Source organism: Alosa pseudoharengus, unplaced genomic scaffold (genome assembly GCF_046254945.1).
Source record: "Alosa pseudoharengus isolate Yale_2024_CS ecotype anadromous, Long Island Sound unplaced genomic scaffold, YU_APseudo_1.1 YU_APseudo_1.1_scf_15, whole genome shotgun sequence".
NCBI classification, from domain to species: Eukaryota; Metazoa; Chordata; class Actinopteri; order Clupeiformes; family Clupeidae; genus Alosa; species Alosa pseudoharengus.
In genome coordinates, this window is record NW_027468620.1 from 8209060 (window position 1) to 8222228 (window position 13169).

Genomic DNA, 13169 nt, shown 5'->3' on the forward strand with positions numbered 1-13169 from the left:
TGAATTTGTTTGTGTTTATGTTTATATTTAAATTTATTAGCAAATGCTTTTGGCCAAAACAACGTAAATTTTAGATTTTAGCCACGGACCAAACGTAGCTCACCCCTACCTTCAGTATTCCCAGAGAAATTCCACACAGGGTTTTGTTTTTGTTTGGGGGACGGGGTGCCCCCACTTTGTTTGTTTCCAGCGGTCGTAAGGAGATGATTGCTGAATGTGAAAAAAAAATGTTATTGGCTTGAAATTGCATACAATCGCTGACTGTACCTTTAAATGGCTGTGTTCTATTAAATGAACACCAGTTACCCAGAATGCCATAGACCCGTGGAGGCCAGAGCTGTTCAAATTAATACTTCACTACTGCCAGACATGGGTAGTCAATGTGCTTCCGTCCCGTATAAAGCTTCTCTCATAATCTTCACTTAAATGTTCAGATTATGAAGCATGACTTGACTTTGAATATAAGTTATAATATATAAGTTTGAATATAAGGAGATTTCGTCCCCCTTTTTCCTGATATGCTTATGCTACAGTCACAGAACACAATAGATATGTTCTGTGTTTATAAAATGTTCACCTCCGTTTATTTTTGCACCATTGTCCTTCTTAGCAGGGTTCAGTTTTCATCTTGCCACCACACTGATCGTTCGTTCACTTACGAAAGACCTCTGACTGGCCTTAAGCCAATGGCTCATTGCTAGGAGAGGTCCAAGGGTGGGTGTCTGAGGAGAGGTGGGGTGGGGGGCTGGGCCATTAATTATTGAGCTGAAGGAGAGAGGGAGGGAGGGCAGGACCTTAAATCCTCAGTACTGAGAAAAACAGTCCAGAGAGGGAAATTCTCCCTTTAAGATCACAGCAGCTTAACTGAAACACTGAGAACTGGAGAGCTAAAAGTTTCAAGTGCACAAGGAGGGACATAATCTCAAAGAACACATGCAACTGTTTTGAATTGAAGAAAAGGCTTTTTTATTTTCTTTAGAGTACTTTTAAACAGAACTGAACTGAACGGACCTGATCTAAGGAGTCAAGATGTTTGCTGTGCACTTAGTCTCGTTTTACTTCTCTAAGCTTCAGGAGGACCAAATCCAAAAGGTGAAGTTATTTTTTTTTTTGTGTGTCTGTGAAACCATCAGTTGTTTGTCTCAGTTGAACTCTGGTGGTTTGGTGGATGTGGATATTCTGTCATGTCAAGTGTCTAGCTTCATTCTCAGTTGTTTCTTACACACCTATGCACTGAATGTAATTTGCCATGTTAATAAGAAGCAATGAAGCAAATGACATAGTACTTAATCATAAACTAAAATACTAGTCTTATAGAGATCTTTTATTCATAGATATCATACATGGCAGATTTGCCCAATATTTCAGCACATATATCTGGGACATCCCTCCAACACTTAAAAATATCCTTGTGCTTTTCTTGTGGAATCTCAAGTTAGTCTCCTGCATGAACAAAAACATTCTTCACTGTCGGTCTGCGTTTGTGTAATCCCTCTGATGGGTTTGTCAGCGAGGAGCACCTCTTCTGCTGTTGGTGATGAATGGCCATCCATTTCACACTGTTCCCTGACAAATCATTAACCGCTGGGCTTCATCAGGCCATGTGTGGTGACAGTGGGGAATGCCAGCGAGAAAGGGGACCTTGCCCTCTGTGTCTATAATCACATAGAGACAGACTCATCCACTTTCCGTTCAGTTGGATGAAGGGATGACCGTGGTGTAAATGGCTTGAGTTTTACTGTGGTGTCCTTGTCAGTAAAGTTGTGTTTGTATAATATTCAGTGAGAGTTGTTGTCTACATTGTGTTGGCTTTGAGCATTACTTGCATTACTCTCTGTCTTTCTCTCTCTCTCTCACACACACACACACAAACACTATTTTGCTTTCTTTGATGTTTGGTCACAGGAAGTTGAGTACAAGGCCAAAGGCACCAAATCTCAAACAAGCCAACTGAATCACCTGCTCAGACAAAGGCAACTTCAAATCAAACAAACACAATGGCTGTTGCTGTTTTATTTTAATTCAAAAGATTTAAACAGAATTTTTGCAGTTGTTGCACATTAACCAAGGGTGTTTCCAGAATTCCTTTTCCAAATGTCAACCCTGCTACTGTGGTGACAAAGACAACAAACAGCTTCCTTTAACAGACGTCAACAACACTTGCATTACTTAAAGTGCTTCAGAAATGTGCTCACATAAACTCTTTTGAAAATCCCTTAGCTGTAAACTATACTGTATCTTATCTGCATTATATGTGCTGAGAATGTTACCTGTTGATATATCATGAGGTATGTCATGCACAACCTCAAAAGCTCTACAGATGTTTCCGTGTCCGTGTATGATTCACATTATCTGAGTAGTCTCGTCTGGTGACAGAATGGTCATTTCTCCTGCAGGTCGACAGGTTTCTGTACGCCATGCGCCTTTCGGACGAGCAGTTGAAGGACATCTCCACGCGCTTCCGTGCCGAGATGAAGAAAGGCCTGTCCAGGGAGAGCAATGCCACTGCTGCTGTGAAGATGCTGCCGACCCATGTCCACTCCACCCCAGATGGCTCAGGTGAGATGTCACATAATCGTTGGGAGAGACTTAGTGACAGCACCTGCTCCATTCTTCAGCCTGGTTAATAGAATGTTTTCCTCAATAGTAGAACACAGATTAAAATGTCTTAATGAATATATTACCGTAGCTTTTTTTTACAGATATGAGTATTTTGAATCAGCAGACTATTGTGAGACATTATACAGATATATTTGCACACCATTGATTGCACACGCCATGGATGAATGGATACTGCCCAGTGCCCTGTGCCAAGTGTCTTCTACATGTATGGTGATGTGTGGGCTGGTCTGGCTAATGTGTTTCCTTTAGAAAAGGGTGAGTTTTTGGCACTGGACCTAGGGGGCTCCAAGTTTAAGGTACTTCAGGTGAAGGTGTCTGAGAACGGCAAGAGGAAGGTTCAGATGGAGAGCGAGACCTACCCTATCCCAGGGGAGCTCTTCAGTGGTAGAGGCACAGAGGTGAGAGCCCCCCCCCCCCCAGGCTGTTTATCGCACTTCAATTTATTTATTTCCTTCTATAGATGTAAAGAAGTGTTATAGATGTAAAGAAGTGTTGGCACAATCAAGAAGTAGGATGTGACGGCCACATCACTTAGAAAGGTCTTACCATATGAATGCACAGGATTATGGGTATTTCATGACATATTCCACATTTCAGCTGTTCGACCATGTGGCTGAGTCTCTGAAGGACTTCATGCAGAAAAATGGCATCAATCAAAAGAAGAAACCACTTGGCTTTACGTTCTCATTTCCATGCGTTCAATCAAAGCTAGACGAGGTACAGTATAGTTCAAATCTACACTTACTAAATATTTGTTTACCATAGATGACAAGTCTGTCTATTGGCGAAACCTTCCTTGACTGATCTTACTTAGCGATTATGTTGTTGCCATGATGCCTTGATAGCATACCATATTACATGATCCTTGTAGCGAATGTCCTATGCTGGACTCTGTTGTGGTTATTTCCAGGGTGTTTTGCTGTCATGGTCAAAACACTTCAAAGTGAGAGGAGTGCAGGGCTCAAATGTGGTGCAGTCTTTAAGGGAGGCCATCAACCGAGTCCGGGTAAAGAAACCATTTTGTCTTCAACTCTGTTACTGATTCCTGCTCAGTGTCAATACACTATGTAAAAAGTCAGCCATCTATAGCATTCAGTTATTTATACTGTAGCTTGAGAAATATATGCATAATAAAGACTTTTTTCAGTCTGCTCTCTGAAGAATTGGCACCAAAACGTAGCTAAATGACTGTGCACAAATAGAATGTGGAGTTCTATTTATAACTTGAAGTTCTATTTATAACTTGGTGTTCTATTTATAACTTGGTGTTCTACTTATAACTTGTTTCGACACACATATTGATTTGACCTTTTGGCATGTGCAGGATATCGATGTTGATGTGCTGGCCCTGGTCAATGACACAGTGGGCACCATGATGACTTGTGGATATGACGACCAGCGCTGTGAAGTTGGTGTCATAGTTGGTGAGTTTGCATTATTTTATCCATGTGTCATGATAAAGCGCTATATAAATGCAAGTTAATGTTGTCATTGTTGTTGTTGTTGTTGTCATTGTTGTTGTTGTCATTGTTGTCATTGTTGTTGTTGTTGTTGTTGTCGTTGTTGTCATTGTTGTTGTTGTTGTTGTTGTTGTTGTCATTGTTGTTGTTGTTGTTGTTGTTGTTGTTGTTGTTGTTGTTGTGGGTCTTATTGTCTCTCTTAATGTTCTCCTCCCGCCCAGGCACTGGGACCAACGCGTGCTACATGGAGGAGCTGAGACACATCGACCTGGTGGAGGGAGACGAGGGTCGGATGTGCATCAACACAGAGTGGGGTGCGTTCGGCGACGATGGCGCACTGGAGGACTTTATCACCAACTTTGACCGCGAGATTGACGCAGCATCTTCAAACGCTGGAAAGCAGCTGTAAGTGTGCCTTGGACTGTGGAGTGAACACTGTACGTCTGTACGCATTCATTAAAGGCACACAAAACCACACGTCTAAGAGGCCAAGAATTTGCTGTGAAATGTGCTTCACCTCTTCAAATCTGGGTGCCGAAAGGAGGAGATCTAAACACATGCACAGTACCACGTTTAAGTTTTGATTTTCTTTTGTTTTCTCCTTTACTGGATTGCTCTACCTCTTTCTGTGACTATTACCACCAACATTAATAGTATGTGGCAGTGAAGTATGTCTATGTGCGTGTGTCCAGGTTTGAGAAAATGGTGAGTGGCATGTACATGGGAGAGCTGGTGCGCCTGATCCTGCTAAAGATGGCTAAGAAGGGCCTGCTGTTTGGGGGAGTCATCTCTGATGCTCTACGCACCAAAGGCAAATTCCAGACAAAACACGTCTGCCAGATTGAACAGTAAGAGGATTTTTTAGCCATTTAACCATCCTGGGTCACCTCTCATCAGTGAGTGAATAATGGTAATGGTCAGTGGTCACAGGAGTGGGGGTGTTTTTATGTATGTGAGAGTTAGATGCCTAAAATTTCCCTTGGGATGAATAAAGTACACATCTATCTATCTATCTATCTATCTATCTATCTATCTATCTATCTATCTATCTATCTAGTTTCACAGCAGGGTAAGCGCTTTGTTTCGTAAGGCTGAAAGGCTTTGGCAAAAAAGGCATTGGTGGAAATGTTGCCTTTATTTCAAGGCCATTTACATTAGAATTTTGATAATTCAACTCTATTTTCAATATCATACTGTAATTGTAGCATATTACAGAATGTCCTAGCGTAGGCCAGCTTTATGCTAACAGTAAAGTATTGTCAAAATGATGTTCTGAAGTTGTGTAGATTAAATATAAAACGTAAATTTGAGGAAATGACTGAATGACTGTGCTGCTATATGTCTAGTCATAGTAATAGTCTATACATAGTAATAGTCATACTATTATCCAACACAATCACATATTTTGAGGTACACAGACATATACAGTATGTGGTGTCAAGCACCTTCCCTGTAAAACCAGCCAAATAATGTCTAAATTCAATGCAATTTAATTAATTTCACTCTACTAACAAATTGGCCAAGATTTTGGTCAGTTACAGAATTCAAAGTCTATGTTTGTTATGTATATTAGTGACTCCTCTGTTTAATGTGACATAAGGTGTGTTGTGAAAGTGATGTGACTGCATTTTACAGGTACAAAGATGGGCTGAAGAACACCATGGAGATCCTGACAGAGCTGGGGCTCCAGCCCTCCACGGACGACTGCATCGCCGTCCAGCACGTGTGCACCATCGTGTCCTTCAGGTCGGCCAACCTGTGCGCCGCAGCGCTAGCCGCCATCCTCACCCGCATCCGAGAGAACCGCAAGCTCAAGACTCTGAAGACCACAGTGGGGATGGACGGAACTGTCTACAGGATGCACCCACAGTACGTTCACACAGACAGTGCATGATGTGTGGAGAAATCAATGCTGCAGTCTATTGATTTATTGCAATTTATTGATCTATTGTGTGAGTAGGTAACCTGATTTCTCATACTCCAGTTGTCATGATATTGTGTGTTTTCGTAGACTTGTAGTTGAATTTGTGTTGTATGTTAAGAGGTCATTCCATGTGTTAAAATGAAAACTTAATTAAGTTTCAATAGATGTTAATGATGTTACAGTGTTGTACAGTAACACAAGTTTCTCTCCTAAGGTTTCCTAAACGGCTTCATAAGGTTGTCCGGCGCCTCGTTCCCGACTGCCACGTGCGCTTCGTGCTGTCCGAGAGTGGCAGCAGCAAGGGCGCCGCCATGGTCACGGCTGTGGCCCAGCGCCTGCTGTCGCAGCGGCAGCATGTCGCCGACACACTGGACCTCTTCAGGCTGGACCAGGAGCAGCTGCGTCAGGTGAGGGACCGCATGAGGGTGGAGCTGGAGCGGGGGCTGAAGAAGGACTCGCACGCCACGGCCTCCGTCAAAATGCTGCCCTCCTACGTCTGCCGCACGCCCGACGGCTCAGGTGACAAATTCACTTTTTCGTCTATTCATTTTGACTGACGCTTTTCATATACTAAGTGACTTACACATGTCAATTATTACAAGGGTCAGTCTCCTCAGAGCAACTCGGGGTTAAGTACCATGCCCAAGGGCACAGCTGTGGCAGCCGGTAGGCTACTTGAATTCACAGTGCGCGCCAGCCTAGTTCCTTAGTCCCCACCACCACTACCACGCTACCCTACCACTGCCCAAAAAGCTGGACTCTGATTCCAATTTCTCAACCTAAGATTGAAGTACTTGTAGCTGTCATAGTTTTGATTCAGCATCAAGTGAAGATTGTTTTGATAAGTACTGTGTCTGTCTCATGTCTGTGTTAGTGGGTGCCTTAACAGTTTGAGAGAGTACTATAACACACACTCTATAACACTTAAACAAATTAAGTAGGCTACAGTTTCTCTGTACTGGTATGGGAGATCATCTGACCATTTGACCTGATTTGACTGTTGTTCAGAGAGGGAGAACAATTTCTGAAGCAATGTGTTCAGCAGGACATTTTCTTTGGCACGCACATTTATCTCAAAAGGTTCGCAACAGGAACTTTGTAGCTTAAGATCAAACACCTTGTGTTGCAGAGACGGGAAAGTACCTGGCCCTGGACCTGGGGGGAACTAACTTCCGGGTCCTGGTGGTGAAGATCAGGACTGGCATACGCAAGTCTGTCCGCATGTACAACAAGATCTACGCCATTCCTCATGAGATCATGCAGGGCACAGGAGAGGAGGTGAGACCTGGAGAGGAATGTCCAAGTGGTGAACTGAGAGAGTACCTCATCTGGAGTTTTAGTCTGTATTGCTAGAATCAGTTGAAGATGTCATTGCACTACCTCTTCTCATGTATTCTACCCTTAAACAAAACCCTTAAACAAAACACACATTTAGTTCAGGGACACATTTGTGATTTCAGGGGAGAGGTGTTAAATTTAATGTGCTATTGGTAGGGAATTTCCTACGGTGACCAAGCCTATTTGCCATCAAAAACAAAATCACCAACAAAGCAACATTTGTGGGCCAAAATACTGTATATCACCAACAGAACAGTCTGAGGGCATTGAGGGCATTTCACTGGGCTTTTCAAGCAAAATGTGAATTACACCAATCCTATCTGCTGACAGATGCATACATATCTGTATTGAAGACATAACCCCTAGGCTATTTGAGGAGTTAAGCTAACTATCAAGCTCTCTTGGGTTTCTGTCCTGCAGCTGTTTGATCACATCGTTCAGTGCATCTCTGACTTCCTGGACTACATGGGCATGAAGAACACGCGTCTCCCCCTGGGCTTCACCTTCTCATTCCCCTGTCAACAGGCTGGCATCGACAAGGTACACGTCTGCCAAATACCATAAACATAAACAAACAAACATAAATGTCTCCACACTTTATCTTTATTAATTCAGCTAATTTGTCTATTGGGATTATTACATTTGCATTGATTCATTTAGTAGACGCCTTTATCCAAAGCGACTTACAAAATGAAGAATACAATTCCAGCTACTTTGCCAAGTTGATCTGCAGAGATGGGAAGTAACGAAGTACAAATACATCGTTACTGTACTCAAGTAGATTTTTCAGATATTTTTATTTTACTTCACTATTTATTTTTGAGGCGACTTTTTACTTTTACTCCTTACTCCTACTAACACAAAAATCGGTACTTTCTACTCTTACATTTTACAAAACTGGCTCGTTACTTTAGTTTCAAATAATTTCAGCCTACCGTTATTATTTTTCACAATAGCGGGTCGGAATATAGGCCACTTGACGCACCACTACAAGATGACTTGATTTGGGCGGCATTCATTCGCGGCAAATCATTGCAGCTTAATGGCAGTAACGTTAACGTTAGGACGTAGTAGTATGTCTCAATTAAATTTAGTCAATAGCCTAATGCCCTCCTCCTCTCCTCGCCTTTGGTGCTTCCCTAACTTCTAGCTGCAGTGTAGCCTATATCCTTAGCAATAAGTAGGCTAGATGCAGCCTTGGGACTTGAACAGATGTAGGCTAGTGGAGGCCGCTAAACGCAAGCAGACTAAACGCAGTTTACCCACCACTGAAATTTCAGAAATAGTTTCTCCACCTCTTATTAGAGTTTATCCACCTCTCAAAAGAGTTTATTCACCAATTACAACTGTTAGCATTTAAAAATCACACTGTATTATCCACAATAACAATATGTACACTCATCAACACTATATGAACCACTTAATGCCACTTGTATTGTTATAAACATTTGACAATAACCGCACATCATCAAACATGTTCTGAATGCCTTTTCTAAAAATCTGATACCTTACTGTGATCACAGAATTCATAGTTTACCCACCTCTTATTTTACCACTACATTCCTGATCTTGAAATATTCACAGGAATCCATAGGAATTAAATATTCATGTTGTTTTATCCAATATTAGTTGTGCAGATGTATAGTCCATCTTATACACACGCATGAAGCCAACAAAGAAAATGCAAAAATAGAGCCTTTTGTGTAATTTTTCCATTTTGTGTAGTCATTCTATATCAGAACCTGACACACAATCCAAATAGTCTACAAGAAACCTCAGAAATGCAGATTTTTATTGTCAGTAAGCATTTTGGGTAACCAAAAGTCCTATGAGGAGTTTCCATAAGGCATTACAAAACGCATGAGCATACCTTGGCAAATAATGGTCTAAAATACAGGTTTTTCATTTTATATTGATCTACTTTTGCACACAGCTTCGCAAGACCTGGTGTTAGGGCTCAATTGTGTTTCTAAAATCATATCAAGTGACCTAGAGGGCTGAAATGTAGTCAGTTCAGAGATGCTTGTTATCTCACAGAAAGAAAAAAACAATATTCTAGGCTCTATAACTCTGTGCCAGTGCTTCCTAAGAAACTACAGGATCTTAGCTTTCTAAAGATGTCCAGCATTTGATGGTAGGCCAAAAGAACACACTGCCCTCTGAAGTAGGGAGTGCAATGTTGGAGGAGAAAGCCAATAAATGGCCAAACAGGTTATGGGAAGATTTAAAAAGAGAGACGGGCACTCTTGCACTCTGGTAACATTTGTGTGGTCCAGGTGCTGTTGCATAAAAAATGGTTGTCATTCACAAGACTACTTTTACTTTTATACTGTAAGTAAATTTCCAAGTCTGTACTTTGTTACTTTTATTTGAGTAAAGAAGTTAAACCAGTACTTCTACTTTTACCAGAGTATTTTTTAACACAAGTATTTGTACTTCTACTTGAGTATGGAAAGTGAGTACTTTTGCCATCTCTGTTGATCTGTATGTGTGCATTAAAAAAACAGGTGAAGGTTTTTGATTGCTCAACGAAACTGTCTCTGTCAAGAACAGAGGATCTCAAATGAACGGGTTTGTACGTTTTCTCTAATTTTTTCTCAATTGTGTTAACTCTCCCAGGGGACGTTAGTCAGCTGGACGAAAGGCTTCAAAGCCACAGACTGCGAAGGAAATGATGTAGTCGACATGTTGAGAGAAGCCATCAAAAGAAGAAATGTGAGTCTGTAGCATCAAATATGATATGATAACAACCAAGCATCTTTTCCCTGTGGACAGTTTATTTTAGTGCATAGTGATTTTGGAGAGATTATCTCTGTCAATATTGGATTAATATGATGGAAAAAAAATGTGATGGTTTTACATTGTTATTTTTAGTCACCACATTTCATAATGTCTCTAGGAATTTGATCTTGACATTGTTGCTGTTGTGAATGACACTGTTGGCACAATGATGACCTGTGCGTACGAGGATCCCAAATGTGAGATTGGACTCATCGCTGGTAGGTCATTCAACAGTTGAAACTCAGATGCCACAATTACAGTGTTCTGATCAAATCAATTTTCTTGCTTAGACTGTTTTAAAGCTTTTGGTTAGACACAGTTTTATATATGTTAGTTAGACACTGTTGCAAACTAGTTGTATGTAATGTATGCTCTTGATTTTATCTTACGAAAGAACTTTTAAATGATTCCACTGTGCTATTTAAGCATACTGTAATTATTTTCTAGTACTTAATTCACACTTAAAGAGAGACCCAATTATGAGGTCTCTCTTGAGACATTGAGGCCTTGTCTTGTCAGTCAGTCTTCCTGTCCTCTGCACTGTTTCAGGCACGGGCAGCAACGTGTGCTACATGGAGGAGATGAGGAACATTGAGACGGTGGAGGGCGACGAGGGACAGATGTGTGTCAACACAGAGTGGGGGGGTTTCGGGGAAAACGGCTGTATTGAGGACATCAGGACCAAGTATGACAAAGAGGTGGATGAGGGCTCCCTGAACAGTGGAAAACAGAGGTATGGAGCACCCAAAGGGGGGCACTTTAAGTGGCTCTTGTGAATGTGTTGGTAAATCTTTGTAAAACACTTTTTGTTTTAAATTAGGACTGGAAAAATGGTAAAAGGGATGTGGATTGTTAAGCCCTGTATCTCCCTGTAATTGCAAAACATTTTGATTGATGGATGGGTGGGCATGTAAATGATGGATAAAGAGAGATACTTTTTATGTGTGACAAATGTAACAGTTTTATGATGTTCATTTTTTTGCTTGTTCTCTAACTGTGGAGCCTTTCAACATTTTTGTTGCTATTAATTCAGTTGAGCAGTATGACCACTAGAGGGCATCATGATACCGATTACAGCAAAGCAGAGTTTGACATTTAATATGACAGGAAGACAAAAGGACAAAAGGAGGAAAGTAGACACTAAAATATGTCTGCTTATGATGCATTTTTCACCTATATCTGCTTCCACTGGCCGCAGGTTTGAAAAAATGACCAGCGGTATGTACTTGGGAGAGATTGTGCGACAAATCCTGATTGACCTGACAAGCCGCGGGCTGCTGTTTCGAGGCCGCATCACAGAACCCCTGAAGACCAGGGGCATCTTTGAGACCAAGTTTCTCTCACAGATTGAGAGGTGCAGTGCATTTGTCTGTCGTAGTCCCTTGGCTCCCAGTTCTATTTCAGTGTTGTAATGTTAATTAGAGTTATTGAATCTAATTCACACTCAGTAAGGTTGTCTTACCATTGAACATTCTACAAGATATTGTTTAGTTATGTAAGCAGTGACAAGTGACATCTGTCTGTATATCTGTAAATACCACCAGGAAAGACATTATTGTGTATTAAAAGATTATTATTAGAATTAAAATATTGATGCAAGCATGCATGATGCTATAATTTCACCATAGCGTCAGTAAACACTTCTGTCAAATTTGAAGGATGCTTTATTAGGCCTTGATTGGAATGATGAATTGTGGCATGTCTGGCATTTCTGAAGTATACTTTCTTTTAAAAATCTCCGCACAGTGACCGGCTGGCCCTTCTCCAAGTGAGGTCCATCCTGCAGCACCTGGGCCTGGACAGCACCTGTGATGACAGTATCATCGTGAAGGAGGTGTGTGGGGCCGTGTCTCGCCGCGCCGCCCAGCTCTGCGGAGCCGGAATGGCCGCCGTGGTCGACAAGATCCGTGAGAACCGAGGACTGGACCACCTGGAGGTGACCGTGGGGGTGGACGGGACTCTCTACAAGCTCCATCCACAGTAAGTCATGGGCTCTTAGTGTCATACATCCAACCATCTAACTAACACATCTGTCACATCTGTCACTGTTGTGTGTTTGTACAAAACTTTTTACCTCTTTGAAAGTATTTAACATTGTTTCATGTGTAATTGAGATTGCAGAATTGTGGGAAACTGAAGAGTCAGTGCATCACCAATCCCTGTAATAGTTGTGGTATTAGGCCAGACGTAGTAGGCGCTATTACGTATCCAGATATGGCACTGTAGAATGTTTTTTTTCTTGGGGGGGGGGGGGGCATAGAAAAGTTTAAGAACCTGTGGCCTAAAACAATAAAACAATATTGGTGGATGATTGTTTGCTCTGAAGTGAATGGGTCGCGATGGTCTGTCATTTTTAAAAAGTGGGTCCCCAGAAAGAAAGTTTGGGAAACACTGCTCTAAAAAGTTCAAAAGTTGCCACAGCTAATATGTTTTCTTTTGGTCCTAGTTTCTCACGGATTCTCAAGGCCACGGTGAAGGAGCTGGCTCCCAAATGTGACGTGGAGTTTGTCCTATCAGAGGATGGCAGTGGAAAAGGGGCTGCGCTTATCACGGCGGTGGCAAAGAGCTTCACTGGCGAGACATAACATACAAAACTTCCAGATGACTCTGGCCTGTTCAGACAAGACTGCTGATAAGAGCGATTCATGCAAAACCAACTGGAGTCTTGAGTTATCATGGGAAATTCAGCAGACATCTTGAATGCCAAACAGCTTGTGTAACGGTCATCTATGATTTTAACTGGACTGTAAAATGTTACAGAATGATTTAAAGGCTAATCAGGGTATCTTCTCAATATTAATCTTATGTAAAAGCAGCAAAAGACGGACATGTATTGTACAGTTTGTGTACAAGTTTGAAAAATGGCTGTCAAGTTCCCTAAACCCCTTCATGAAGTTACTGTTTGCTGTATGTCAGTAAAAAAAAAGGTTAAAACTCAAACATTGATAACTGAAGTCAGCTTAGTGTGACTATGTACACTTATCTCTGGAATGCTGACTGTTTGGAGCTTTGAATGATATTTGAATTAACCATGGCATTGTCTT

General features: G+C 41.5%; 1 protein-coding gene across 1 annotated transcript; it reads left to right on the forward strand.

The window, feature by feature from the left end:
- Window positions 1-932: 932 nt before the first annotated feature.
- On the forward strand, window positions 933-13169 carry hkdc1 (hexokinase domain containing 1). The gene is made up of 18 exons (XM_076285409.1): window positions 933-1092; window positions 2397-2559; window positions 2872-3020; window positions 3220-3339; window positions 3533-3628; window positions 3947-4046; window positions 4304-4487; window positions 4775-4930; window positions 5718-5951; window positions 6221-6525; window positions 7136-7284; window positions 7765-7884; window positions 9964-10059; window positions 10244-10343; window positions 10675-10858; window positions 11324-11479; window positions 11872-12105; window positions 12572-13169. Exons 1-18 carry the CDS (start codon window positions 1030-1032, stop codon window positions 12708-12710), a joined length of 2748 nt encoding a protein of 915 aa, XP_076141524.1. The 5' UTR covers window positions 933-1029; the 3' UTR covers window positions 12711-13169.

Coding starts and splice junctions, on each gene's coding strand:
- hkdc1 (XM_076285409.1), top strand. CDS start 1,030: ATGTTTGCTGTGCACTTAGTCTCGTTTTACTTCTCTAAGCTTCAGGAG. Junction 1,093..2,396: donor AGGAGGACCAAATCCAAAAG/GTGAAGTTATTT, acceptor TTTCTCCTGCAG/GTCGACAGGTTTCTGTACGC. Junction 7,885..9,963: donor AACAGGCTGGCATCGACAAG/GTACACGTCTGC, acceptor TAACTCTCCCAG/GGGACGTTAGTCAGCTGGAC.